Here is a 27,866-nt window from a genome sequence, read left to right on the forward strand (position 1 = left end):
AAACACACTGACACGGCGTGGCTTCAGGAGATTTATTTTCAGTCTTTAAAGGAGACTGGTGCTGCTCTTACAATTTTTCTCTCCATTACAGTTTTGGTTATCATGCGGACAGTAGTGAGAATGTTTTTTCTTTAAAAGTGCAGCCTTTGGCAGGAACAATAAGCCTAGGCAAGTTAATCATCTGTGTTTTCCTTTAAAAACTATTCAACCGATTTTAAAAAGTTCAAAGCTGCCAAGAACATTTAAGAAAAACGGGGAAAGGGCAAAGAGCAAACATCTGGATTCCAGAAGTTGTGCGAAGAGCAAGATTCACTGCAGTAACCAGAGTGTGGGCAGCACAGTCCCCGCACTTAGTCCACACAGCCATCATTAGTGTGTAAGCTTTGGGGTTTATACATCAGGGAAGTGTGTCTGGTAGTCCCACAGGACCAAGCTGAAACACATGCAGAGCAGTCTGCAAAGTCAAAGAGAGCAGCTGCATGAAGAAAGATCTTCATCCACAGCTGGTTTGGAAAAGCTCACAGGGCTCACAGTTTGGGCACCTCTAGCTTCCTTCTAATTTCCTCCAAAGCCTTCCTGATGGGCTGCAAAGGTGTAACAGCAGGCTTGTTTCTACACTTGGACAGTGAAGTTGTTCAGCAATTATGCTCCTGGTCTGATCCAAGTAGTTTTATCAGAAAGAGGATCCTAAAGTCGCTTGCTGGTGTCAGACTTCTCCCTTTCCAGAACAGGACTACAGCTCGGCCTTTTGCAGATCACCTCTGTGACTCTCTGCTTGCCTCTTTTGCTACGGCTGATCAACAAGTCTCATAGGCTGAGAAAAGCAGAACAAACCCTAAACCAGGAAGGGGCAGGGGGAAGGACCTAAAGCTAAAAAGAGCAATGCGCCAGTGGCTTTTCCTCAGATGAAACAGACTTTGCAGAACTTATTCCTGTAGTCGTGGCTCAGTTGGATTTATGCATCAGGGTTGCAGAGACAGCCCTGAGTTTGTCTGCATTTTGTTCACAGCTCCCATAGCGAGTTCTTGCCTTTGCCTTGTAGCCAGCCATTAATACAATGGACACAATTTCTAATCTCATTTCTAGTAGGAGCTAGCAGGACACTGTCTGCATGGTTACTCACAGAGCATGTTCCTGCTGACAGGTTAGCTCTGATCCTGTCCCTAAGGCAAACTACAGAGGAAGGACCCAGAAAATTGGCCTGAGAACAGAAGGGCACCGTGGCCCTACTGCCTTTGAGGGAGGTGGGGACTTCAGGCAGTGACTTCTGAAAACGTGAACACCTGTGATAAGCACTTCGTTCAAGGTGAAGCCCAATGAATGTCCTTTAGCTGCTAAATTCAATGAGAAGTGTTCCCTTACAACATTGCAGCCTCAGCAGCTGACAAAGGTCTTCCAAAAGTAGAGAACCCAGGCACATCAGGGACATCCCATGCTGATTGTGTAGAACTTGCTCCTGGAGCTGATGAGGACACAGATCCAGGACTAGGGTCTAGACTCCGGTCAGGAAGCATAGGACAGAACAGAAGGCACTTATTTGCACCCATGAAGCTGCTATCTGATAGCAAGTCTCTTCAGGAACCTGCTGTGACAAGCACAGCTCTGAATCCATCAGGGCATCATCAAGAAGGGCAGGGGAAAGAGTTAAGATCACAGGACTTTTTTTTGGTCTCACATTATACTTGGTGCTACAGCTTCTGTCTAGGAAATCAAGTTAGCTAGCGGATACTGCAGAAAGATGCGAGCTGGGGTTACCAGCTTCCCTTGCTGTTCCTCTAAGGCAGGTTAGTTGAAAACTAGGACTGTTCACAGTAAAGAGTAACAAAGCACAGGTAACCTCCGTTACAGACCAGCAAAGCAAACAGTGCCAATTTTCCAGCCTGTCCTCTTCAAGGGAGGCTGGCTATATCTCTCTCCGGAGGCGGACCGGAAGGTTTTGGATTGCTTTCATTGGCTTTTCCTTCAAACATCATGACCCTGAAAAACACAACAGATAATACATATTAAAAAAAGCAGGTGCATTTTCACTCATCATTGAGACTGGGATTATTTTACCTTCTATGCAATGGCCATCTGATAATTACAGAGGACAGAAGCCAACAGAGGGCAGTGCTGCCAGCTGAGCCGCAGCATTGCTTTTCCAGCAGCTTCAGGGAGCGAGTTCCCAAAGCCTCTGCTGGTTTTCCTCTCAGAGCCCAGAGGATTAGCACGTTTTACTTAGCCACTTCCCAAATCCCCTGGGTGCACACTGCATGCTAAGTGCTCCTAAGCACCATCCCTGGCCCACCTTGTGCATAACCATCCAGTAGAACATTCAAAAGTCAAGCCAAACAACAGCAATTACAACCAGAAATAGGACAGATACAAGGAGCAAGGCAGTAGCTAGAAGAATCCCAAGCATTTTGCAACAACCAGCGCTGTCTTCCTCCCTAAGGACTGCAGCTACGCTGGGAATGCCAGCTGCCAGGCTGGATCAAAGGAGTGCACTGCTCTTGGGACGAGTTTTACATTTCTGCTCCTGCTCTAAACGCTGCTCAACACACAATGGGGCATCTGTTTGTTAGCAAAAGAAGGGACCCATCTGTGAAAGCTGCCGAAGTTGGAAGAATAGACGATATTGGGCTGGCTGCAGGCTCAGCCTGCTTCAATGAAGAGAGGAACAGAGTTGTCAGAAGAGCGCGTGCTTGGAAAAGGAGCATCCTGACATGCACTGAGGGGGAGAGAAGAGATTGCCAAAAGAATGTAGCAGCTCAGAGAGACGTCCTTCCTCCCAACCTGCCCAGAAAGCTGGCTGCCTTTTTAAAGCTCTTTTCAGAAAGGGGCAGGGGGCATGGAGAGGAGCGGCTCCTATTCATGGCGGCAGACAAAAGCAGGATCAGCCTCTGTGGCTGAGAAAGGAAAAGACAGGCTTCAATGGGGTGGAGACAGAGCCAAGAAAACCCACCCTGATACCAGAAGGAGCCAAGTGAGCGGTGGGAAGCCATTTGTTACAGCAGGACTTTGAGAGCCCTGTTGAGAGGGCAGAGGAGGCCGTGGGAGGCGAGTGCTGGCAGCTGGTAGCACAGCAAACCTCCCCCAGCACAAGCCAGCCGTCCCAAGCTGGTGTCTTCTCTCCACCTACCAGCTCAAGTTTCAAAAAAATCAGGCAGGGAGGGAGCATTCCGTGGGTTGTAGGAGCCAGCAAGACCATCGTTTGCTGCTCACGTCCTCCCTCCTGTTGCACAAGGGTTCTCCTCCCTCACCGCACCACCCAACAGGCACAGCTCCAGCTCTGCCAGGCAGGAGAAATTTCTCTTCCCAGCTCCCCCAGCACCTCCCCCATCCCTTCCTGGATGGCACTCACAGTTTAAGTACAGCAGAGCGTTTGCCAAGCATCACGTTAACGAAGTCCTGGTAGGAGATGGTCTCGCTAACCCCTCCGGTCACCTCAGAGATCATCTTCTTCAGCTCTAGATGGGTCTTCGGAACACCCATCTTCTCCATCATCCTTTTGACAGACATCAAATCTGCAAGAGTGAGGCATCAGCACTATTGAAAGATAACTACACTGCACCCGGACCAACCTCGAGGCACAGGCTGGAGCTCGCAGCTCACCTCTTCACTAGGGCTGATGGCACAAAGCTGTCAGCTGAAAGCAGAGAGAAGCCCTCAGTGCAGCCCCATTGCTGTATGGGCAGCACTTCCTATTCATGCAGCTCGAGAATAAAAGAAAAACATACTGTTGCAGAAGAACAGTGCTTAAGAGGCACGTAGGGACACCGCTATTGAGCTCAGAAAGCAGTGCCAAGAATCACAAGGATGCGGAGGGAAGAAAGCAACACTGAGGTTAAAGCTGGAGACAAAGAGGCTCTGGGAACAAGCACTCCTGCCTGGCACTGCAGGTCGTTTCCTTCCATTGCTCTCACCAGGCCAGAGTCCTGCAGCCCCTTCCCACCCGGAAGGGCAGCACAGCAGGGCCAAGCTCCTCCAGCTCCCTGGGCTGATATCAAGGGCTGACGGAGGAGGGGAGCCAGGAAGGAGCCTCCTGCAAGGGTTAAATGCAAGCACTTGCTCTCAGGTGTCTGCTCCAGACATGGAAAAACCTGCATCTTTACTTCTGCTTTCCAGCCCCAAGGCAGGGCCCTCTTTGCTCAGCCACACAGCCACTTCCTCTCCTTCCCTCCACCTCCACCCCAGCAAACAAGCGCTTCTCCACACCACAAGTGCTGGTGGTTTGACACAGCTTCCTCCTCCAGCCAGGCAAAGCTCAGGAGAGCCCGAGCCCTGCAGCTTCCCTGCTCAGGAGATGCTGAGGATTGAAAACAAAAAGGCCTGCGTGGAGAAACTGAATCATTAAGAGCAGAGACACTAAGCAAAGCATTAGGAGGAGATCAGCACTGAGAAAACTGAGATCACAAAACAGGCAAGAGATTGAGAGAGCCAAGAGCAGAGGCTGCAGAGCCAGGAAGCCTCCAGCTGGGGTCCAGGAGCTGAGCAAGGCTCGTCCCAAGAGCAGCCCATGATTTTCCTCCCCAGAATCACAATTGCAGAGGGGAGCAGCAGTCAGCAGCAGACACCCTCCCAGCAGGCTGCTGCTTTTCCAGCCCAGTAATGTCCTCGTGTCACTCACCAATCTCGCCTTGGTTGTTCAGGTCAAACTCCATGTACTTCTCTGGAAGAGACATAAAAGCAAGTTAATGGGTCAGAGCTGCTCTGGCAGGGAGACCCAGAGCAGGGGACAGCAGGGCTTTGGAGCAGTGCCTGCTTAGAGCAGTTAAAACAGGAGGTTTGGGCATAGACTGATGCAGGTCAGAGAGGGAAATGATCTCAAGACCCAGTTTTAGCACCCTTATCTCGAGTCCAGCGCTCAAGAGTTAAGCATTCTTTAATTATGGCCGCTTTTGTTTGAGCTAGAAGAAAACATTGGCACAAGAACAAGGTATCAGCTAGCCATGGGTAGCCTTAGAAGGCTTCCAGCCAGAAAAAACAAAGCTCCAGGACAACCTCCCAGAAGGAGTAGCAAGAAAAGCAAAACCCTGAGCACTCCCAAGACAAATCTTGATCGGATTAGGAGGGGATTAAGTGACGTCGTTTCCTGCAATAGCAAGGGACAAACTGCATGGCCCTCTGACACCATGCTGCTCTCCAGAGCAGCACCTGCCAGCAGAGATGCTCAAGGACCACATGAAGAGGGCAAAGCCAAAATCATGCTTAGGAGCAGAGACACTGGAACTGCTGCTTGCCCTTCCAGCCTGGTGTCAAACTTCCCCACACCAGGCAGCTCCAGTGTCCTCAGAGAAATGCAGCCTGCAGACAGCAGCCTGGACAGCTCTGCAGGAAGAAAGCTGGCATGCCACAAAATAGCACTGAGCTAAGCCAGGAAAGGAGGATTTCAGTCCTGTGCTGCTTCTGATCTTTGCAGAGGCACACCTATGCTTCTTACCCCTCCTCTCCCTTGCTAGTTGTTGCCCATTTAGACTGTAAGCTTTTCAGGCAAGGATTTGTCCATCTTTCATACCTTACAGCTCCTTGCACTGCAGGGCTCCTTGCCTTCATCACCTCAATTCCGCTAAATGAAAGAGCAAGATGCCTGCTGTCATCATCCATCCACGCACAGCTGGAAAGATCTCCACTTGCCTCCAGTTAGCACTCAGCCCCCAGAAGAGCCTCTAAGGACTCAAATTAGTTGAGAGCTCCCAGGCTGCTCCACTACCCAAAGGGAAGAATCCCTTTGCCTTGGTTCCAGGGACACCAGCAAGCAGATGAGCGTGAACTGAGAAGCAGCATGCTAATTTAGGGAGCCGAAGGGAAGCAGGGATATTTCACACATTGGAGAATGCCCCAGGACTTGTGCTGGGTGAACCAGGCTGGTGTGCAGCCCCAGGCAGGAGGCAGAGGAGCTGCTTGGCATAGTTTCACATGGTGGACTGCTGTCATGAGCTCAGCAGAACAGGTCTATAGGAGTACAGGAACTAAGCAAAGCAGTGTATGCTTCGGACAGAAACACACGCCTCTCTTTGAGCACTAAGCAGCTCATTCTAGATGAAACTGGGCTGTCACACACATGCTCAGGGCCAAAGCAAAGCTTGATTCCCCCCCCCCACAGCAATGGCCTTGTGCAAATGAACTGTCACCCACAGGCAGGGGTCAGTGCTTGGGAACACAACCCCTGCTCTGCCATCTCGGTGCTCAGCACATGTTTTCCTTTCTCCTCAGCTGACACTGAGCCAAAGGCATGGAGAACAGAGGAGCTTTACATCACCATGCGTTAAGCCTCAGCTCACACATTTGTTTTTCCCCTCCCACCCCAGCTGCAGGGATTTGGTGGGGCAAAGCTGTCCTGCAGTACCTCCTCCTCATTTACACAAACACCAAGTGCAAGTGCACTTACAGAGCGCATAGGGGCTCCCAAGGCTCCTGCTGGGGAGGGGAGCAGAAGAACTGCAGAGAAATGCTCCCCCCTCACACAATGAGCCATTGTTGGAGGAGATGGAGGCGGTGTTGCAGAGCAGGACAGCCACAGAGGCAAACTCAGGAGGCAGCAGGAGGAGATGCCAAGGGCTCCTGTTACAGGGAATTCTGTGCTCATGACCTAGGGCTGTAATGCCTGAAGAGCCCCAGTTGTGAATGAAAAACACAGTAGGGCTGCAGCCTTGGTTGGGTTCACATGGTAAGGCTTTGGTAGCAGAGGGGCCACATCCTCCTGAAGATCTCATCAGATCAGAGCCAGCTCCATAAGGGACACATTGCTGGGCCAGAGCTGAGTCGCCAAGTAATGCTGGTTGCACTCTGAGTATATTTAAGAAAGGGAAAAAGCTGTGCAACAGCAGCTGAGAGCCCATGATGGAGCAGGCAGTCCCCCCCCTGCAGCCCACACAGAGCAGATCTGTGTGTGCAGTCCATGGAGGAGCCCACAGTGCAGCAGGTGGATGTGGTCTGAAGCCATCTTACAGCAAAAGAGCCAGAGGGCAACACAAAGGATGGAGAGCACAGGAGGTTCCAGCAGGGCAAGACAAAACTCCAGCTAGCTTTCTCCATGCTAGAATTTCTAGCCAAAATTCACAAGGAAATAGCAAACAATGCCTGAAATGGAAGGAAGGTCAGGCTTGGTTTGGCTGGAACCAGCCTGAGGACAAACCTGGAGGGCACTGACATAGAAGGCATGTTTTCTCAGAGGCCGTGGGGGAAATGACTGCCTCAGCCACTGCTTAGGAACAAACTGGCTGCACTCAGAACAGCCAGATTTTGTCCTTGACATACTCAGGGGTACAAACTCCAGAGGACACCCGGCAGAACCAGGCTTTTGAGCTGTTCTTCCAGCCCCGAGCCCAGCAGACATCCAAACCTAAGCCCCACACTTGCTGAAAATGGAGCTGGACACGCTTTGGGCAGGACTGGATTAGTGCTGTTGGTTCCAGTACTGGTGCCTTGGAAAGAACTAGAGCAGACTGAAGAAACTTTGAGGGAGAAAAACGCTCATTCAGGATGCAGGGAAGAAGTCCTCCCACCAGCTACTGCCTCGTCCATGACAGCAGCCAGCTTGACTCAATACTGAGGCAGCAGCTTTCCTCTGGGGGCTCTCCCACGCCGCAGGTTGTGCAGCAGCAGCCGCCTGCAGGCAGGATGTCTGCATAGTGACATGGCCCTGCCCTGAGAGAGCAAGTGGGGGAAGCACAAGGACTCTGGTGGGAACAGCACCTCCAGGAAGCTTCACTGCATCCCAGTGATACGGGGGAGGTTTCCATCTCAGCTCAGTCCCTTCTGCTACTCAGCAGAAAATCTCAGGCTGAAGAAAAGGATCTGTTCAGAGCAAAATGGGAGAAAAGAAAACCAGTTCTCACCCTTGAACACTGCCAGCTTCTCCTCCAGATCTTCCTCATCGCTGAACTTTGGGTCACAGAGAAATTCCTGAAACAGTTAAAAGAGTATCCCCAAGGTTAGTGAAAGGAAAATAGCCTGGAGGGCATGCATGCACACAGTGCAGCCCAGCAGACCTACACAGCTCTTAGACAGCCACATCTGAGCAACAGTGCCAGGAGGGTTAAAAATTAGTCTAACCACTCTGTACCTTGCCATTAACTGCCTCCAGTGCCTCTGACTTCTCACCTTCACGACACCCCTCATACTGCTTCATGTTCATCCAAAGTTTCAGCTCCCAGCATCTCTGCTCAAAGCATGCGCAGCACAAGGACTGGGATCCTATTCTGAACAAGGACTCCTGTTCCTGGCTGAAAGCACTCATCTCAGATTTTAAACTCTTGGGTCAACACTGGGGGCTAGCAGATAGAACATGCAAAGTCTGCAGACTACCATGCACCCAAGAGGGCAGGAATTGAGAGGGTAGGAACAGGGCTCCATTTATCTGTCTACTCATTTTTCCCTGTTACACTGCTCAGTGTGGATGGGAAATTCCAGGTCAGCTCTGGTTGCTCATCCCAACCCAACCCCTGAAAGTTCCAGGTGTCTGAGAGCACAGAGCAGAGCACGCCCTGCCAGCCCCACCACCATGCCCCATCAGCATCACGGTCCTGCTCCTGCCCTCCCACACCGCCCTGCTCCAGCTACTTAATGACTCGATCTGTGTTCAGAAACAACACTGCATTCTTCAGAGCAGAAGTCATTAACATCTGCACAGCTCATGCACTGCTTGTCCAGCACAGAACTCCTCCAGAGGCTTGAGTGGAGAGAGCTGAGGCTGTTCCCTGCTCTGTGCATGTTACTCACCAGTTACCCATGAGGGCAGGATGGGGTGGTCCCTATGAGACAACAGGTAGCAGCCAGTGCTGGTAGTACTGGGACAGCATCACACCATCACCGTGAACCCGGACAGATGTCTCTGCTACCTTGCAGATTCCCAAAGTGACACCAGGGACCCTGGTAAATAAACCCGTGAGACACAGGCTCTCTTGCACACCATGGGCATCAGCTCAAGCTGAAAGCTGTGGGGAATAGCAGTGTTCCCAGTTCCTTCTTTCATTCTCTTCAGCCAACTTGCTTTTATTGATTTCAGCTTTTTCTACCCAGGGATATCATGTGCCTGCCCAGCACAAAGGGACAATTGGGCTTTGAGACCTGGGTTCAGCCCAATGAAGTCACCGGAGAGCAGAGTCGTGTTACCCACTGAACAGCTTCTGTAAGAGGGGACTGCCAAACCTCCCCGAGAACAGAAATGGAGCCAGAGCATCACCAGGTCACAGCTCCCTCCTGCCCTGTAGGAGCTGCACACATGGGCAGGATAGGGGATAGGAGAGGAGAGTAGGGGAAGGCAGAAGGACAACTGCATCCCAGTGGGTTGAGGGAAATGCACCTGAGGTGTCACAGCAGGTACAGGGCAGGATGGGGGACACCAGGCACACCTGGCACCCAGACTCCATTCATTTCACTTACAGGGGAACTTCAGCTGTTCCAGCTCAAAGGGAGCAGTATAGTTCAAAGGCATTCCAGCCAGCATACTGTATGCAAGCTGCCCCACCACATTGATAAGGACAGAGCTCACAATAGTGCACGGGAATTCAGTCCCCAGGGCCGGTGACTCAATCAAGCGGCTGAAGTTCCTCCCAGAGCCCTTTGCTAACATGCCCATTTTAGGGGGCTTGTTCTATTAATAAGAACTGCTTAAAAATAAGTCCAGCCACTCCCAAGTTCCTGTTCTTTCATGGAGAAAGAGACATATCCAGGTAAGGAAATCCAGCCACACAAATCTCAGCTACTTGCAAAACAATCTGTGCAATGCCAGATCCTTCTTCACTCCTCAGAAGGGCTCCAGTCAGCAAGCCAGGCTCTCCTGTGGCTGTTTCCCTGCCTCCAGAAGCCAGAAAGGGGCTGAGGGACGCTAGTGCCTGTCCTGGAGCAGCAGGCACCTGCTCCCCACCAGGCTGAGCTCCCCGCAGCCCAAAGCATTAGGAGGTGAAACCAGGTTGAAACTAATCTGTGCTGGGATTAGGCTTGCCACCTTGATGCACAAGGCAGAATAACGTGATTGCCATTCCCAGGAAAATGGGAACAGCCAGCAGGGGATCCCAGAGGAGCTGTTGAGAAGTGCTGCTGGAAGGAAGAGTCCAATGCTGGGCTCAGCTGGCTTTCAGCAGCACGTGTGCACTCCAGACATTGCCTGCCTCCAGACCCTTAACTGAGTGAGAACTCTGGGGTAGAAATCAGCCAGGAAAACAGGGCTGGGTGGGAGCTGTTTGTTGGGATGAGACAATGAGATTACGCCTGATAGAAATGTGGAAATCATTTTTATGAGGAGTAACTCTCCTGGTCTGCAACCCTGGGATGGGGCTTGGAAAGCCCCCTCCTTGACTACAGCCACAGTCAGCCAGCTCTGCAGCTGGGTGCTCCATGCAGGAGCTGCTCCTCTGCATGGCTGCTCACAGCAGCCCCCACCACCAGCATGCAGAGTCCAGTGCATCCCTGTGGGGTTCACTGCAGTGACTGCTTGGGGTCTGAGGGCAGCTGCTCCAGTCCCCTGTCCCAGCACCAAGTCAACACACAGGACGGCAAGGACACAAACAAGTAGCTCCCATCTACAAGAACAGGGAAGTTATGTAGCTTGTTTCATTTTCTGTCATCCAGACCTCGCCAAGAGGAACAGCCTGCCAGAAGCAATGGCTGCTTTGAGAGAACTAGAAGCTTATGCCCTGCATGAGAGGAATAGAAGCTTCCAGGGCACAGCACTGGGCATTATTCTGCAGTGTGCACGGCACTGCACCTCATCCCCACAGATACTGCCTGCAGGAGGATCCCACACCCACCCCAAACCAGGCTGCAGGACAGCCTTGAAGCAGCAGAACTGCAGTGATGGGCACAGCAGCCTTCCTCCCAATCCAAGTGGGCAGCATCCCCTATGGGAATGCTTGCAGACCACCTGCCCCTGTGCTGGGGCACCTCACCCACTTCAAGCAGTCTGTTACAAAGGCTCTATTTTAGCCAAGTGCTCCTATTACCCTGTAGCACCTCCTGGGTTGTAATCACCTAATTCCCTCCCCAGTGACCTACATAACCTCCACCTCAGCTCTCAGCCCTGCTGGGAGGAACACACTAGCACTTCTCCTTGCCCAGTTAACACAGGGGCAAAGCAAAGCAAGCCCACTGCCTCCTCTGGGCTCCCAGCTGGTGCAGCTCTGATTTCCCCACCTCTAACACAAAGCGGGTACTGCCTGCATCAGCAAGGCATCATCAACCTCACTTAAAAGTGACCCAAAAGTGACCCTAAGCGATCTTGTTTCAAGGTTAAAACCTTCTTTTCACCCTCAGAATGGCTCTCAGCCAGAAGGGACACCATAAGCCATGGCAAGGCAGAGGTGTGGCAAACCCCCAGCTCAGGGAAGGGACCCCACCAGAGCCTGCTGCCCAGGGCACACAGCTCAGCACACTTTGCCCTGATCCAGGAGCTCCGTTCCCACTGCCCAAGGCCTGAGAATCACCCAGCAACTTCACGTTCCCCTCGCTGTGATTAAAGAGTTAAGAACCTTGGAGCAGCTCTTCGGAACAGCTAAGAGAGGAATTAAAAGCACCTTATGCAGGGAGGGGAGATTGAGGAACAGCTCCCGTGGCTGCTGGGCTGCTTTCCCAAAGGGAACTTCACAGCACAGAGCACCCATGGGATGGGTGAAGAGCAGCCGGCTCGGAGGGCAGCCCCATAGACAGAGGGGACGGAGAACCACCGCACGCAGCGCTCCCACCCCGCTCCGTCCATTTCCTCCGGGGGGACACCTGCCGCAAGTCGGGGGCAGCTGGGAGCGGCTCCACCTGCCTCCTCCCGACCCTCCCGCAGCCCCCCGCCCGCACCTTATTGATCTCCTCCAGCCGCCCGTCCTGCGGGGCACGCCGCGGTCCCCCTCCGCTCGGCCGTCGCGGAGCCGCCATCGCGCGGAGCCGCCCCGTCCCCCGCCGCAGCCTTAAGTAGGGGCGGGCCGGGCCGGGCTGTAGGGCCCCCGCCCCCCTGTTAACCCCTTCCCCGCTCCACGGGGAACGCGAGCCCGGTGTCCGCGGGATGGAAATCCGCAGGGAAGTACAGATTTCAAGAAAGAAAAAGTGAGGAAACGGCAGAGCGGCACCCACTCTGCTCGCGGTATTCCCCGACGGGCGGGACGTGACCGAAGAGGGTCGGGAAGACGGGAAAAGGACGGGATGGGGACGAGAAAGGGACGGTCTCCCCCTAGCGCACAGCCCGGGGGTGCCGGGGGCATTGCTCCGGCCGCAGAGCTCCGAGCTGCTATCTTGGAGCAGCTGTGCAAAGTACGTTGGTGCGCGTTGCACCTCGCTCAGGAGCGCATCGATGTGTGTCCCGGCCGGGATCTAACAGGAGGCGGCCTTCAGCCCATCGCATCCCCGGCAATCTCAGCGAGACATCGTTTTTCTAAGTGCTGCATTAAAGCGTCCCTAGCAGGAGGCGGCGAGCAGCATCCCGCACCTCCCCGCAGCTGCGTTAAACCCCGGGGGCATCCCTGCAAAAAGCAGCAGCAGCACATGGACAGTGTGTGCTCGTCCTGCTGCCTTGCACCCGGGGTGGACGGGCAGCTCCGTGTTACACGAAGAACTTTTAATGGATACAGCTGTAGGCAAGTGTCACGGGCTAAAAAAACAGTGCCAGGAAGAGCAGGAGGGAGGGTGAACCACATCTCCAGCCATGCACACAAGGCAGGGGCTCGAAGCTTCTGTATCAGCAAGCTGGTGTGCTGAGTAGAGACATGTAACTGTCTTCTCAGGGAGACAGCAGTGCCTGTGACTCCTTGCCTCCCAGCCAAGCCCCATCACGCTGTGCTCTCACTGCTGCATGGGTTTGCTTTTGCTGAGCGTGGAGCCCCTACCATTATGCTCCTTGGTCAGAAGGAAGAGATGGGTTTGCTCAGGGCAGGAAAATGCTGTGCCCTTTGCAGACCTTTGGACCAGCAGAAGATGGAGGTGGGGGAATCCAAGGTCTGGGGCAATGGTTTTACAATTAGCATCACATCAGACTTCAGCAAACCTGAGTTCCTGTGCTGTGAGCAAAGGAACACAGGTAAAGCAGGTTAACGAGTAAACTGGGCTCCAGCCTGTAATGGACCTCTGTGCTGCAGTGGGGAAGGAGGGATGGAGGGTTGTGTCCAGTGGGGAAGATTGGTGACAGTTCTTTGTTCTCTGCCTGGTGAAAGCAATGCTGTGACAGCTCTGTCCACACCTCATGCATCCCTTTGGCTGCTTTGTCTCCTGGCCTGAGGGATGGAGCTGGTGGCTGAAGCTATGCACAGGGCACTTGGGATGCTAAGTAGAACCAGTGTGGGTGAGGACCTGAGTGCAATATTGTATGGAGGGCAATGTAAAGAGCAGAGCAGCAGGAGGGATGATACTGGTAAAGTGGGTGTCCTTCACTCTGCTGGTCACCGCTGAGGGCAATGGGAGGTGTTGGGGCAGCAGCCAGGGACCCATCACTGCCACTTGGAGCAGCCTTCAGGGAGGCTCCGCAAAATGTCCTCCAGGTTCTGTTTGTCGGCCAAGATCTCCACCAAGTCGCTCTCAAACGCCCGGATCCTATCCTGCTGCAGCTCTGCCTCCTGCTGCAGCTGCCTGAGCCGCGTGGCCAGGGCTCCTGGAGCACTGAGCCGCAGCCGCAGCTGCTCCAGCTGCAGCCACCCGGCACCCAGCACCGCCTCTGCCTGCGTGCCTGACTCCAGGCCTCCTGGGTGAGGTGAAAAAGTGAGGGTGAGAGACAGGAGCAGGGCAGGATGCAGCCATGCTCTGACCATCAGCACCAGCTGACTGGGAGGGAGCCGGTACAGCGGGGCATGGAGGCAGGGCAGCAATCATGGATAAGCAAATACCCGTGGCCTGGGCACATCTTTCTCTTACGTATGGATGATGGTTTCTAGCCCTTACCTCAGTCTGCTCCTCTTGGAGATGACAAGGAAAAGCACTGTCCACACACCAGGCACGAGCACATGCTCTGCACACCCCAATTCATCCTACACAATGGCTTTCCCTGACACACAGCCCCACAGAAGCTTTGTGGGACCCAGAGCCACCTCTGGTGCAGGGCATCCAGCTGAGCCTGGACAGTGCTAATCCCATCCCCAACCCCATAACTGGCACATCCCTTCCCCCATACCTCCCAGCACACCCTAGGCCCAATACCCAGTGCCTCAACTCTCACCCAGGCTGTGCAGCAGATCATTCAGGGTCTTGATGTCTGCCATCAGTGAACCCCGGGCTTCCTGCAGGCTTTTTGCCATCTTGCTCACCTCCGTCCCCACCTTGCAACACAGAGACACCTGGATCAGGGACACTGGTGACCCTTGGCTGGATCAGACAAGGAACAGCCCCAAGGCATTCCCTATTCTGTGCTGCTCCTGATGCTCTGTGCTGCAAACAAAGCTCCTGGACAGGATACAGCCACACGAGGGGACCTGACTCACCTGCTCTGCCTCCTCCAGGCTCCCCCTGAGCTCCTCAGCCATGCGCTGCTGCTGGGACAGCTGCTGCTGGGTCTCGTTGACACATGTGGTGAGTGTCCTGGTGTGCTTGCGAGCCTGCTTGCTGCCCTGCAGCACAGCCTGGGCCCTCTGCCAATGACAGAGGTGGAGACAGTCACCCCAGCAGACAGCAGCGGGGGTCCTGCTCCCTGCACCCCAATCCCTCTGCTCAGACCTTACTGCTCTCTGCAGCAACACGCTCAGCCTCCCCTGCCTTCTTCCTGGCCGCGCTGGAGACAGACAAGGAGTTTCCCAGCATTTTCTCCGCCTGTTTAATCTTCTTCTGGGCCTCCACCATCGTTCTGTCCTGCACTTGTGCCATTCTCCTTCTCAGGGCAGCGCGACCCTTCCGATGCCCCAGCACCTTCCTCATGCCTGCAGGGACAGCCAACCTTTGGGCACCCAGTGCAGGCACCCAGGCTGTGAGCAGAAATGTTCTGCCCAGAGCCTTTTACCTTCCAAGCTGCCCAGGAGGGACTCTGCACCAGAGATAACTGCTTTCCCCTGTGAGACTGCTGAGGTGGACAGATTATGAGCAAAGCCGGCCCGGTCTTGGAGCTGGGGATGGGAGGGCAGGAGTGAGGCTGGGGAGAGGGCAAAGAGCTGCTGGAGCCCCAGCCCTGTGCCTTGGATGGGATGCAGGAGAAGGATGCACCCAATATGCCCACATCTCCAGCTGGCACAGGGCTTCCCCATCATTTATTTTGTGGCTAAGCAGTGATTACCTGTACAAAGCTTTGAGTGCCCCGCAGGTCCCGGCGCAGCCCAGCTGCCATGCTGAGAGATGCTGTGATGCTCTGCCAAGCTGCTGGCTCCTGCGCCTGCGCTGTCTGCTCCAGTGCTGCCACCTCCTGTGCCAGGGCCCCAGCTTGCACCAGCAGCACCTGCTGTAGGGAGAGAGCTACCAACAACTCCAGGAGGGCATCTCCCAGCACAGGAGGGAGCAACACTGATGGGTACAGTATGGGATGCAAACAGGAGCTGGATGCTGCTCACCTGCCCTGGAGCAGTCACCTGCTGAAGCTTCTCGGCCATGCCTACATTTGCCTCCTGGATGGCTGTAAGAGCTCTCCTGGCTTCCACTGCCACCTCTTCCATGCCAGCACCCAGCTCCTTCCACGCCCACTGAATTTCCTCATACCTATGTGGACAGGATGCCATGGGCACCCAAAGCCAAGCAGTGCTTCAAAGCACAAGTGGCAGCTTGGGACATGGGAAGGAGTCTGAAACACTCCCAGCATGGAGCACCCTGGCTCTCCACTTTGCAGTGCTGCCGTGCAATGAGTTTGTCGGGACTCTGTCATATCCCCAGGCATGGGGGAAGGGAATCCATTGCCCCACTCCCCCCACTGCCAGCTTCTCACCCAGCCTCCAGCTCCTTCTGTGCCTCTTGTGCCACTCTCCCCTCCAGCAGTGTCCTCAGGAGCTCATGGCTGGTGTTGGAGGCACCCAGCGCTCTCTTCACTGCCGCCTCCACCTGTGCTGCAATATCCCCGTGCCTGCAGGGACAAGGGGACATGGGGAGGTGTCACTGGGACTGGTCCCTGTATACTGGCATCAGACAGGGTCTGGGCTTCCCTGTTTCCCCCACCACCAACCATGAGTGTGTGCCAGGAAGGTCCCAGCACAGCAGTTCTCCCTGTGGTGCCCAACATACCTCTCTGCCAGCACCCGTGCCTCCATTGCCAAGCGGCTCCAGTTGGTGGGCAGCAGGGGGATCTCCAGGGGAATATCCTTGCAATACAAACAACAGCAGTGAGACCCCAGTGCCATACCCACGTGGATCTGCTGCCCAAAGACAGCCAGTACCCTCAGGAGCCCGCACCGTGGCAGCCAGAGTGTTGGTAGCATGCAGGATTTCCCTCTGTGCTGACTGCAGCACAGCCCTGATCTCTGACAGCAGTGTGCAGGTCTTGGTGGGTCCCTGGCTGGAGCAGCCACTAGCCCTGATGGCATTGCTGAGATGGCCCCGTGCAGTGCTTAGCATCTCTGACAGCCGTCCCACCTGTGCTGAGAGCATGGCATGGGCACCTGTGAGCATATAAACAGCTGCTTAGTGCAACTCCTGGCTGTGCTGGCCCCCATGGGTGCTTGGGGTTGAAGCACCTGCAGGATGGATGCTCAGCCCACAGTGAAGCCCATCACCAGCTGCCCCACAATAGCTGTGGGGTTCATCCCTGCCCTTCAAAGTGCACCAATCTGCACCTGGCATTGGCCTGCAGCACCCCACAGTGTTCTGTGCCATTGCCCTCCCAGGCTGTCCTCCCCATCTTCGTCATCCCACTGCTGACACAGGATCCCCTTGCATCCACCCAGTCACATCATGGTACCCAGCTTCCCTGCAGGGGTGACACAAGGCTTTCTGCTTCCCAGCCCCACTGGGGCTGCCTCTTACCTTGCAGGAGGTGTTGTGTGCTCAGCCCATCTCCCCGGCTTGCATCTCCCATCTCAAGGGGCTGCCCCAGGTGGAGCTCACAGCCTGGTTCTTGCAGCCATTCCTCCGCCTCCTGCAGTTTCACCCTGAGCCGCTCCACCTGCAGGTGAGACATGGGGGCATGGCAATGCAGCATGGGAGCACCACACCACCTGGGCAGGGCATAGGGCATACCCCATCCTTCACCAGCCCATAGCAGGTGGGACACGGCTGGCAGCTGGAGCTCGGTGGGTCAGGAAAGAAGTTGGCCTGGCAGCGGTCGCACTTATAGCCCACAAAACCAGGGCGGCAGAGGCAGGTGCTGTTCTCATGGCACTGCGCACTGGCGGAGCCCAGCGGGGAGCAGTTGCATGCTACAACGGTGGCAAGAAGGTGTCACACCACAACTGCCAGCCCCGTGCTTAGGGCCAAGCTGCCCTCCCCGGTACCTCGGCAGCCCCTGGCTGAGAAGCCGAAGAAGCCGTGCTCGCATCTGTCGCAGCGCAGCCCTGTGACACCCGGCTGGCAGGAGCACTGCCCCGTCACCGCATGGCACCCACTGTCCTGGGACCCCATTGGGTGGCACTCACAGCTGTGCACCAAGGAGCAGAGAGTGCAGTGAGCAGGCACTAAGGAGCGAGGCACAGAGCACCCGCTGTGCCCCACTCACCTCTTGCAGCCCACGGCAGCCTGCAGCCCATAGTAGCCGTGCTGGCACAGCTCACAGGTTCTGCCCAACACATGTGGGAGGCAGTGGCATTGCCCCGTGCCCGGATCGCAGCCCTCCAGCCCCAAGGCTGAGCCATCAGGGTTGCAGTTGCACGCTATGAAGACAAAATGCTGCTTGCACCCCAGCATGAAGCAGTGCAGAGAGGGGACAGAAACACACTGCTGAGCTTTCATGGCTAACACAGCCCGTTGCTCAGCCTCTAAACCCAGTGGGTATCCCTTCTGCCTGCCCCATTGGGAGGGTCTGGGCTGGGGTGGGGGCAGCAGGGCCAGTCCTGGCCATATACATACGTGCACACTTCCCAGCAGCACTGGGAGCCAACGCATTCCCATAGAACCCTGGCTGACACTGGTGGCACTGCTCTCCTGTTGTGTTGTGCAGGCAGCGCAGGCAGCGCCCGGTCAAGGAATCGCAGTTCCCCACAGCATTGAGGTCCACGTTCCCATGACACTGACAGGGGATGCAGGGATGCACGGGACCTCTCTGCCCCAAGGGGTCCCCAAAAAATCCATCATCGCACAGCTCGCAGCGCTTCCCTGCAAAGCAAAAAGTGTGCAGAGGGGTCCAGCTGAACCGCAGCTCCCTCCCCACATCCCAACCTCACCTCTCTGCCCTGGAGGGCAGTGGGTGCACACCACCTCCCCACTGCTGGGCAGCTGAGTGCAGGGTGAGCCATCAGGGCACGGGCATGGCTTGCAGTCATCAGGTTGCCCGGTGAAGGGGTTGCCATAAAACCCGGGGCTGCAGCGCTCGCAGGAGGGGCCCTCTGTGTTGTGCAAGCAGCGGCAGCGCCCTGTGAGATGAGAAATGGAGACGTGGTGCCAGGAGGGATTTGCAGCTCCTATCAAGGAGCCACACTGTTTGCATGTTCCCAAAGCAGCCAGTCACACTTTCCCCCATCCCCTCCCCTTGCCCAGCTCTTGTTTGGAGGAGGAGGATGTTGTGCAGGCGTGAGGTGGGTGCAGGCAGCCACAGCATCGTGCCCTAAGTCTGCCGGCGCCTGCAGTAATGGACAACACATTTCCCAGCGCCGAGCTGCCGTGCTCTCAGCCCGGGATGGAAAACAGAAGCGGGCGGCTGCGACCCAGCGGGGTGCGAGCGTCTCCTCGAGCCGAGCTGGTGAGTCACAGCCGTCCGCAGTCAGCTGGGAACTGGAGCAGGAGGAGGAAGGATGCTCAAGGACCTCCGCCTCCACACAGATGCTTTGCTGATGGAGAGGGGTTGGAGGGGTTCAGGTGACAGCAGGCAGGTTGTGCAAGAGGGAATGGGCATGTTTCCTTTTTTCCCACAGTTAGACAGGGACAGTCAACTGCGAGCAAAGGAAAAGCAGGTGGCAGAAAGGAGGGGAAAAAACAGCAGAAGGAAACAACACAGGGGCCAGGACATCAAAGCTCCCAGGGCTCAACCCTGTCCCAGCAAGATGCAGGCTGTCTGCAGCCCGGTGTCGTGTATTGCTGGCAGAGCAGAGGCACACACTGAACTAAATGTTTCTTCCAGCCCTTCCCATCCTGCCCATAAAGTCCTGTTGTTCCTTTCCACGTGCCCAGGGTTCCATCCGGGTACTGCACACAACACCTCATCTGCATCTCTTCCCAGCACCGATCTGTGCTGTTGCTTGCTGTAGGGATGTACAGGAAGCCAGGCAGCGTCTTTGAGCCTCTGCTCTGTGTTTCCCTGACCTCCAGGATGGTTTCCAGCATTCCTCAGAATAAGCAAAGACACAGATGTGCTCCCCATGCACACTGTGATCCAGCAAGCAGAGGGACCGGGTGCACACCTGAGAGCGGCTCGCAGTCCCCATGCTGGTTGCAGGTGCAGGGCACACAGGTGACAAAGGGGCCACCGAAGGGGATGTCCCGCTTGAAGCCAGGTGCACAGGATTCGCAGAAGGACCCGGTGTAGCCAGAGGGACACGTGCACTCTTCCACCCATCCTGCCCACGTGCCTGCACCTCGGCGAGCTGATGTGAGCTGCACCCGGCTCAGCCATAGCCTGCCTGCAAGGGGGGAGAGCAGCGTGGGGATGGGGGCATGCACAATGGTCCCAGCTCTCCGTTCTGCCTGGAAATGCTCCATAAAGCCACGGGTTTAACTGCTGTTCTCCTGTTCCCAGCTCTATGGGACGCTGCCCACAGCCACCCACCTGGCCCGGGGCCACGGCTCACACGGAAGCGAAGGGCAGTGAGGTTGGAGAGCAGGCGCTGGAAGCTGAAGGCTGACAGCAAAGGCTCTGTGCCCTCCTCTGCCTCATGCAGCCTGTTGGAGGAGGAGTGTGGGAGGAAGGCTTCAGTTCAGCTGCCAAACTGTGACCTGGGCACACAGAGCAATCTGCGGTATCTCAACCCCCACCATGGAGCTTCAGTGTCCCAAAGTCACCCCAAGGAGCATCACGGCACACCTGAAGGTGACAGTCTGCTTCCCATCCTGTGCCTGGCTCTCACTGCTGGACATGGTGACCTCCAGCCCCTCACCCTCCAGCACCAGCTGGACCCCAAGCAGAAACATCCCACTTTCTGCCCTGGTTCCATTCCCCTCCGTTCTCAGCAGCAGGGACAAGGGCTGCCCGTAGCTCAGACGCTGGTTCTGCAGAAACTTCTCTGTGGGAGGAAAGGGAAGAAAAATCTGAAGGACATGGATGTACCACTCTTATGGGGCCTCTGGTCCCACTTTAGCAGTGGGACGTCACACATAGCGGAACAGACCCCAGGAGCCCAGCACATACCCGGTGCATGGAGGTTCAGTGGCTCTTCTTTTTCCCACTCAGTGCCAATCTCCCCATCAGCCCAGTGCAGAGGCACTGCCACATCCCCCACAGCTGCAGCCCAGCCTTCCAACCCTATGGGACAGCACAAAGGAGAGCAGTGAACCCCCATACCCCCAGCACCCCAGTGCTGCTTTTGGAGCTCCACCCCCGCCCATGAACTCCTCTGGTGTCTTGCCAGGAGCCAGCACTTTGCATCGCCCAGCTTCACCCTGCCTCTGTGCTCTCACAGTGGCCCTGGCTGCCTCCATCCCCCCATCCTCATCTGTTTATTTGCTTAGAGTTGGAGGAAATTTTTATCTTTAAACTTTTGCCCCCCTGCTTGTGCTGCGGCACCGTGGGCTGGAATGTGCAGGAAGCACAGCAAGGGACGGAGTGTAATTGCATTACGGTTGGTTTCCTTTGGAAATCAGTGAAACTCTCCCCCGCTCTCAACAGTTATTTATTTCTTCCAGCCCTGCATGCCCTCCCTAACAGAGCAGTCCCAAACTGGCGAGACCACAGGAAGGAAGGGGAAAAGACACTGCATGAAGCCTGGTTTCCTTTCCAGGCTGCGCAAGACAGGACAGCAATTGGCAGAGGGGCTTAAATGCCAGCAGGATAAATGCTGGCTATGTATATTCAGCTCTGTCTGTGCTTCAGGGTGCAGGCAATGCAGAGCTGGACATGAGCACCCCTCATGTCTACATGGTTACCCATGGTGGGTGCCCGTACCGTGCCCCTGCTGCACAGCAGATGGCATGCTTTCCCCGAGCATCCCACATCCAAACACATCCCTGGATGCCAATGGGGAGATCCCCCAGCCCACCTCCTGCCCTGCCCTAGTCCAGCCACAGGTGGGGAGAGGAGGGAGGTGAATTTCCCTCCACCATTTTTGTTTGTAACATTCTGACCCTTTTTTTAATGCTCTGGCAGTCCTTGGTGTGTCCAGCCCTGCAGTGCTCCCCAAGCCATGGACAGAACACAGAGGGATGGAGGGATGCCCTGAGGGAGAGCCTGCCCCTTGTGGAGCTGGGGGCAAAAACAGAGATTTGACAGCAAAATAGAGAAAAAGCAGATAAATCCCCCTCCCAACCATCAGCATCGGTGACTCCCAGGCAGGGTACCCAGCCCCAAGGAGGAGGGATGCTCAGCTCCAAAGAGGAGGGGATGCTCAACCCCAGCCTTTCCTAACCTTCCAGATTTCCTGGCCCAAGCCCATATCTTCCACCTCATCCAGGGCCAGGAATTCCATACCTTCCCTGAAGTCAGAGTGGATGTGTGTCACCTCGTAGCCATTTGCTGCCATGCAGATGGCGGAGTGGCCATAGCAAAAACAGCTGGTGCAGCCAGTGGGGTTGTGGGGCTGTAGGTTGAACCAGCCGGGCTGGCATCTGGTATGGGCATGAAACAAGATCACATGGCACGGGGCAGGCAGAGCTGCAGGGAACCATACGGCATCCCGGTGGCTGATCCCAGGCTGGAAAGGAGCCACAGCTCCATCCTCATCCCACAGTGCTTACCTGTTGCACAGGTGCCCCTCCACCCTCTCCTTGCAGGTGCAATGCCCAGTGTTGGGGTCACAGGTGCCCACGCTGCCCGCAGGGTCACAGGCACAGGGTCTGGCCGGGCCAAGACGTGGGTGTAGGATGAGCCCTGGTCCCATCCCATGTCCCAGCACGGCCAGGGCCCCCCTCACCTGCAGCCACCCTCGCTCAGGCTGTGGTAGCCATCCTTGCAGCGCTCGCACTTCCAACCTGTCACGTTGGCTTTGCAGGTGCAGGCCCCTGATCTGTCACATTGGGGCCGCAGGGAACCTGCAAGGACACGGCCAACCTGAGCTGCCCACAGGTGGGCAGGTGACGGGGGAACCCTGTGCTCGAGGCCAGGGCCAGGAACTGTGCCATGGCAAGGAGCCCACCCCAAGCAGGGCGAACCCAACCCCCTGCATGGGGGTTTTCCCAAATTCCAATAGACGAGCTTGGCAAAACACAGTGGTGCAGCAGCCCAATGGCACAACCCAAGGTTGGGGAGCACAGGAACGAGCCCTCCCTCCTGCCCACACCCCACACACCTGCGGGATGGCAGTGGCAGGGCTGGCAGGCAGCCTGCTGCTCCCAGCGGTAGTGGTTCTGCCGGCACTGCTCGCAGCGGGGCCCGGCCGTGTTGTCGCGACAGTTGCGACAGTGCCCCCCGTGGCCGGTGCGGCGGAACAGCTCCGCGTCGTAGAAGCATTCCTCCGAGCGGCCGCTGCAGTTGCAAGCTAGGGGGGGAGCCAGGAGGGGCGGTTGGGGCCCGTGGGGCTCGGATGAGGGTCCTTGGGGTGATGCTGTGGATGTGGTGCTCCCCAGCCAGAGCAGCCTTGCTGGATGTGTTCCTCCCCACCACCACGAGCCCAAGGTGGGCGCTACTCACGGAGGCACTCGTTGGCAGCCTCGGCGGTGCCACGCGCCCACGGCCGGTCCTGGTAGAAGGGCTGGCAGTGCTGGCAGTCGGTGCCGGCCGTGTTGTGCTGGCACACGCACACCAGCCGTCCTGCCTCATCCGGCGCGCACTCGCTGGCGTGACCATTGCATTTACACCTGCAGGAAACCCGAGCTGCTCTGAGCGCTGCTGAACCGCGATGGTGCTCAAACTGTTGTGCTGGGGTGGCCGTGTCCCCGAGGCGATCCCGTATGGGAGGTCACACGCTGAGGGTGGCCCATGAGGAGCATTAAGCAGCTCCAGCTGCTGCAGCCCAGAGGGCTCAGACAGAAACGGTGCTCCCGGAGCACGCCCAGCCCCTGTGCCCAGGGGCAGGCAGCTCTCAGTGGGGTGGAGTGTGATGTCTTGTGGCTGGTTTCCTACCTCCCTGCTTGGGGAAGGGCACAGCACAACCCCAGAGCAGCACTGCTGATATCTGTGCCCCACATCGGCCCCCAACCCCACTGTGGGCTGCTTCAGCTTCTGGGGCTGCAGCCTGTGTCAACCCCTCCACAGCACTAGGGTCCCATCTGAGTGGTTTGCTCCTCAAAATGCAATTCAAGCTCTGGAGCTGCCTCAAGCCACATGCATGGTCCCAGGACTCTCCCTGCAGCCCCATCCCAGTCCTCACCTGCCACCAACAGAGAAGTCGGAGATGGCATAGTAGTACGACTGCAGCACCTTGGGGTCCTTGAAGATGTCATCCCCAAAGGTATTGAGGCGGTTCAGGGAGATGAGCAGGTCGGTGACGGTCACCCATTCCTGCAGGGGACATGGGGAAGGTGCCCTGCAGATAGGACTGGGCCACCAGTACCAACCCCAATCAGGGCACATCCCGCTCCCTTCCTGTCTGCAGGGCAGCGTAGGGGCTTTTCTTGGCATCATAGTCTTTAAGTTTGGAAAAGATCTCTCAGATCCCCAAGCCCAACCCACCCCACTGTGCCCACTGACGCATCCCTCAGTGCCACATCTGCATGGTTCTGGAACACCTCCAGGGACGGTGACTCCACTGCTCCCTAGGCAGCCTGTGCCAAATCCTGACCACTCTTTTGGAGATGAATTTTTTCCTAATATCCCAACTATTTTACCCTGGTCCCAGGGCTCCACGTTGTCACTCCTCTCCCACCCCACTGGTACCTGCAGCGTGGGACTCCCATCAAAATTGTAGGCACTGGGACGGCCCTCAAGGGTGGAGAAAGCCACGTTGCCACCACTCAGTGGGGAGATGTCACTGAACTCATCGGTGCAGAAGGCCACCTGCTCGTCCTCACCTGGCCGCAGGTACTGCCTCTGCCGCTTCCCGTAGGTCTTAGAATCATAGAATCATAGAAACACTGAGTTTGGAGAAGACCTCTGAGCTCCTTAAGCCCGAGCCCAGCCCATCCCTCCATGCCCACTGGCACATCCCTCAGTACCACATCTCCACCGTTCTGAAACTGCTCCAGGGGCAGCGACTCCACCGCTCCCTGGGCAGCCCATACCGATACCTGACCTCTCCTTCAGAGAAGGAATTTCCTAATATCCAACCTTCTCACAGGACGCGCTGTAGAACTGGAAGGGCACCCAGGGGCCATCGGAATGGCTGCGCTTGTAAATGGCGAAGCTCTCGGGGCGACTGGTGTGGAACTTCAGGCGCACGTAGGTGATCTCGTAGGACTTTCCTGGGGACACAGCCACCATGATGCCTTCCTCTCCCATCCCAGCTGGGACAGTGGCCAACAGCACCGGGGCCAAAATCATCCCAGTGCTACATCCCACGTGGCTGCTGGCATTTTCCCAGGGTGGGCAGAACTCGCCACCCATCCACCTGGATGCCACTCCCCAAACCCTGCCCAGCCCCAAATCGGCTCTTGACTCTACTGCAACCTTTGCATGAAGGCAATGGGTAGGTGGTGTGGGCCAGGAGCTGGTGCAAAGCCAGGGACTAAGCAGCAGCTGGGAGCAATCAGGTCTTGGTGCTCATCATCATCCCCCATGCAATGGGGAGAGGGTCAAGGGCAGCCCAGGGAGCTGCACGCCAGCACCCGGCCTTGCTGCTGCCTTTATTGGGCTGAAGACAAACAGAGGACATCGATCCCTGGGGTGGCCAACGCAGCTCTGAAATATCTTGAAAGAACCGCTACAAAGAGGGAGGGAAACTACACCAAAGCGAACATCAGAACTGCCTAATTGCCACAGATGAAGGACCTGCTCAAAGAGCAGATTGCTCCATCGCAGCACCGCTCCTGACTGCGCAAAACAATTAGCTGTGAGGTTTTGGCTTTATTTGAAAAGTTAATGAGTTGGGAATGTTAGAGGGGTTATTCCAGGACTAGGAAAACAAGCCTTTAATTGGGCCCATATGAATACCGTCTCATATGTGCTGCGACTTTGCTGCGGGGGAGCTGAGCCCAGCCTGGCTACCAGCACTGGGGACACGGGGACTGGGCCACCCGCCCTGAGGTAAGCGTGGATGGGAAGGTGCTGTGACAGCACGGCTGGGCTGCTCCACGATTACCTCTCCCCAAAGCCCCCGGGACATGGCTGCACCGATGCTGGTGGGATGCCCTTGTCCCAGCCCCACAGGCGCCCGTTCCCAGACAGCGTGGCCCCAGGGGACCCTTGGCCAAGCAGAGGGGTCGGGAGAGGGCTGGAGCTGTGAGCTGTGTCAATAAACAGCCCCTGCCCCAGGGGACCCTACTGCAAGGAGGAGGTCAGGGGGCCCACGTGGGGGCTGCGGCAGAGAAAGCGCGCTGCGGTTATCCCAAGTGATGCATGCTTTTTTCCAGACAGTCCCTTTTGTTGGCCAAATTGTCTTCTCTTCCTTCAAGGAAACCCAGAGTGCAGCCCACGATGTCTCCCTGGCAGGGAGCAGGGCACACTGCTGGGTGGGGACATCAGGGACAGGAGTGTGGGTGGCAACAGGAGGGGATGGTGACCAGGACTCCCAGCTCCCCAAGGAACTCCGGTTCCTTTTTCTTTTCCAAATGTATGGGTATGGTGGGTTCCTCCCTGATGCCAAGGCCAATGCAACCATGCTCAGGGGTTAGTGATCCTCTCCAAGTCCTGCAGACTGTAATGCACAGCTGAAGACTCATTGAGAAGTGAGATTCAAGGGAGGATAATCTAATTAATGCCAATCAACAGCATACAGGTAAACACAAGTCTCATCCAGCTCACCCTACACCCCATTTAATAAGCTCCCCATGCAGCTCCCCTACACAGCCTCATGAGTGAGCTGACAGGGGCTCAATGTGTAGGGTCACAGGCCCATCACTGCAGGCGTGGGACTCATTTGGGGCCATGTCCCAGGGGCTGCAGGGTTGGCCTTAGCACCAACATTTGGGTTTTTCCTCTGTAACCCATGCGTAAGCATTAAAACATTAAAAATTGTCTGCAGCTGGGGCTAAAAATGGGGCCCAGAGGCGATGGAAAAGGTCAGGCAGCAATGTGCCAGGCACTTTTTAGTGTAGCAAGATATATGGGGCACATAGAAAGAAGGAGCCTGGGTACACGGGCAGAGGGAAGCACTGGCTCTGGAAGGGATGCAGGGAGCTTGGTGCCGTATTACAGCCTTGAATGGGGCTGCTCCAGCATCGCTTCTCATGTGCAGGGGGAGCTCGGAGCAGACGTCTGCCTGCTTGCAGGGGGCTGGGAACACAGCGATCCTGCAGGGCACACACCGACCCACTGCCTGTCTGTGCCACAACCCCTCACTGCCTCCCTGCAGCACGCCGACGGCAGAAGACAGCAGAGAACCAAGGTTTTATAGTGCTGGCCAATATCCAAGATAGTTTAGATGGCAGCAAAACGCAGGAAAAAAAAAAAAAGATCCTTTTTAACATGCTAGGCATGATCCCACAGGCTGTACGCACCCTGCAAGCACAGTATTTAAAACAGAGGGTCGGCTCACAGCTGGGGAACCCTGCCAGGGTTGCGTGGCATTTACAGGGCTGTGAGTCCCCTAAAATATACATGGCATCCTCGGCACTGTGTGGGGATGAATGGGGACGGGGCTCCGCACCCGCAGCCTGCAGGGCTCCTGCTTGCCTCCCTCCCTGTAAACCCACATCAGCTTTGCAAAGAGGAGCTGGGGAGCACACAGTGCACACGCATGGGCACCGCTGTCCTCTCCTTGCAATGGACCAGGAGATGCTCTTAGCAATGAGCTCTCAGCAAAGAGCACCCTCCCTCCTTGCACCCCACAGCCTGCACTGGGCACGGCGCACCTCCTTCCAACCCAGCGCCCCACGCTCCCCTCTCCCACACCTACCCAGGTGGAGCGTGATGTTGACGGAGTTGGGATGCTGGATGCCGAAGGCCATGGACTGGCTCTGCCACCAGGTGCTCTCCTCCTGGCTGTGGAAGTCGGTGAGGAAAGAGGCGTTGTGGTGCAGCAGCGGGTCGGCGGCATCGCAGCGCTGGCAAAGCTGGCTGGCATCGCGTGCGCCCATCTGCAGGCAGTAATCCTCCGGCGGTGAGCCGCACGTGTTGGTGACCAGCGGGACGCGGCCGAAAGCGGCGTTCTCGAAGACGGGCACGCAGCGGCGGGGCTGCCCCCGGGGGTCGTAGCAGGGGGACGAGCTCACAGCGGCCAGCACCGTCCCCAGCAGGGCCAGCGCCCTGAGCCGGGCCATGGCGAGGATCGGCTCGCTGCGCGCTGAGCCTCCTCCGGCTGGCACGACGAGATGGGATGGGTTGGGATGCGATGCAATGCGATGGGATGGGACAGGCCCCCAGCCCGGCACCTCCTCTCGCTCCGAGGTCCATCTGCTGGATGCTGCTGGGAACGTCAAATGCTCCGTGCGCGGTGCCGGCAGTGGGGCTGGAGCTCCCCCCAAGGCCACGCTGAGCCCCACAGGTGGGGCTGAGCAAGTTGCAACCTCCCCAGCTGGTGCATCCCAGCCCCATCACTTCGGGAATGCATGGGTTTGGGTCTTTGGCCTCTGAGCATCTCCACTCCTCAGCAGCAGAGATGAGCCTGTAGCAATTCCCCACCTGTTCACCGTCCCCCCAAATTCATGGAGGCTGCCGATTTTCTCACAGCCTGAAAAGCAAGGAGAAAGTGTGAAAGGCTTTAAAGCACCACTCCAGTGCCCTTTTCTCCTCCCAC

At 56.4% G+C, this 27,866-nt stretch overlaps 2 protein-coding genes across 3 annotated transcripts; both read right to left on the minus strand.

Annotated features, from left to right (window-relative positions):
- Positions 1–18: 18 nt before the first annotated feature.
- Positions 19–11,874, minus strand: AIF1L (allograft inflammatory factor 1 like). Its single transcript, XM_042879375.1, has 5 exons — positions 11,770–11,874; positions 7,821–7,887; positions 4,610–4,651; positions 3,344–3,506; positions 19–1,977 (listed from the first exon to the last, which is right to left on the minus strand). Exons 1-5 carry the CDS (start codon positions 11,845–11,847, stop codon positions 1,890–1,892), a joined length of 438 nt encoding a protein of 145 aa, XP_042735309.1. The 5' UTR covers positions 11,848–11,874; the 3' UTR covers positions 19–1,889.
- A 634-nt stretch (positions 11,875–12,508) lies between these two features.
- Positions 12,509–27,589, minus strand: LAMC3 (laminin subunit gamma 3). Of its 2 annotated transcripts, none has more exons than XM_042879343.1 (29): positions 27,027–27,589; positions 24,302–24,435; positions 23,912–24,082; positions 23,406–23,536; positions 22,727–22,893; positions 22,386–22,574; positions 22,011–22,128; positions 21,835–21,933; positions 21,569–21,705; positions 20,294–20,407; positions 19,970–20,168; positions 19,715–19,827; positions 19,350–19,568; positions 18,177–18,365; positions 17,863–18,108; positions 17,513–17,666; positions 17,292–17,434; positions 17,038–17,216; positions 16,825–16,963; positions 16,255–16,460; positions 16,087–16,163; positions 15,794–15,928; positions 15,426–15,570; positions 15,155–15,316; positions 14,885–14,987; positions 14,605–14,804; positions 14,373–14,519; positions 14,111–14,210; positions 12,509–13,639 (listed from the first exon to the last, which is right to left on the minus strand). In XM_042879343.1, exons 1-29 carry the CDS (start codon positions 27,388–27,390, stop codon positions 13,389–13,391), a joined length of 4,731 nt encoding a protein of 1,576 aa, XP_042735277.1. In that variant the 5' UTR covers positions 27,391–27,589; the 3' UTR covers positions 12,509–13,388. The 2 variants fall into 2 exon arrangements, with proteins under 2 accessions (XP_042735277.1, XP_042735276.1); XM_042879342.1 differs by having other exon boundaries at positions 15,155–15,313; positions 27,027–27,441.
- Positions 27,590–27,866: the final 277 nt, after the last annotated feature.

This window comes from Lagopus leucura, unplaced genomic scaffold (assembly GCF_019238085.1).
Source record: "Lagopus leucura isolate 7727_CA_CO unplaced genomic scaffold, USGS_WTPT01 Super-Scaffold_100022, whole genome shotgun sequence".
NCBI lineage: Eukaryota > Metazoa > Chordata > Aves > Galliformes > Phasianidae > Lagopus > Lagopus leucura.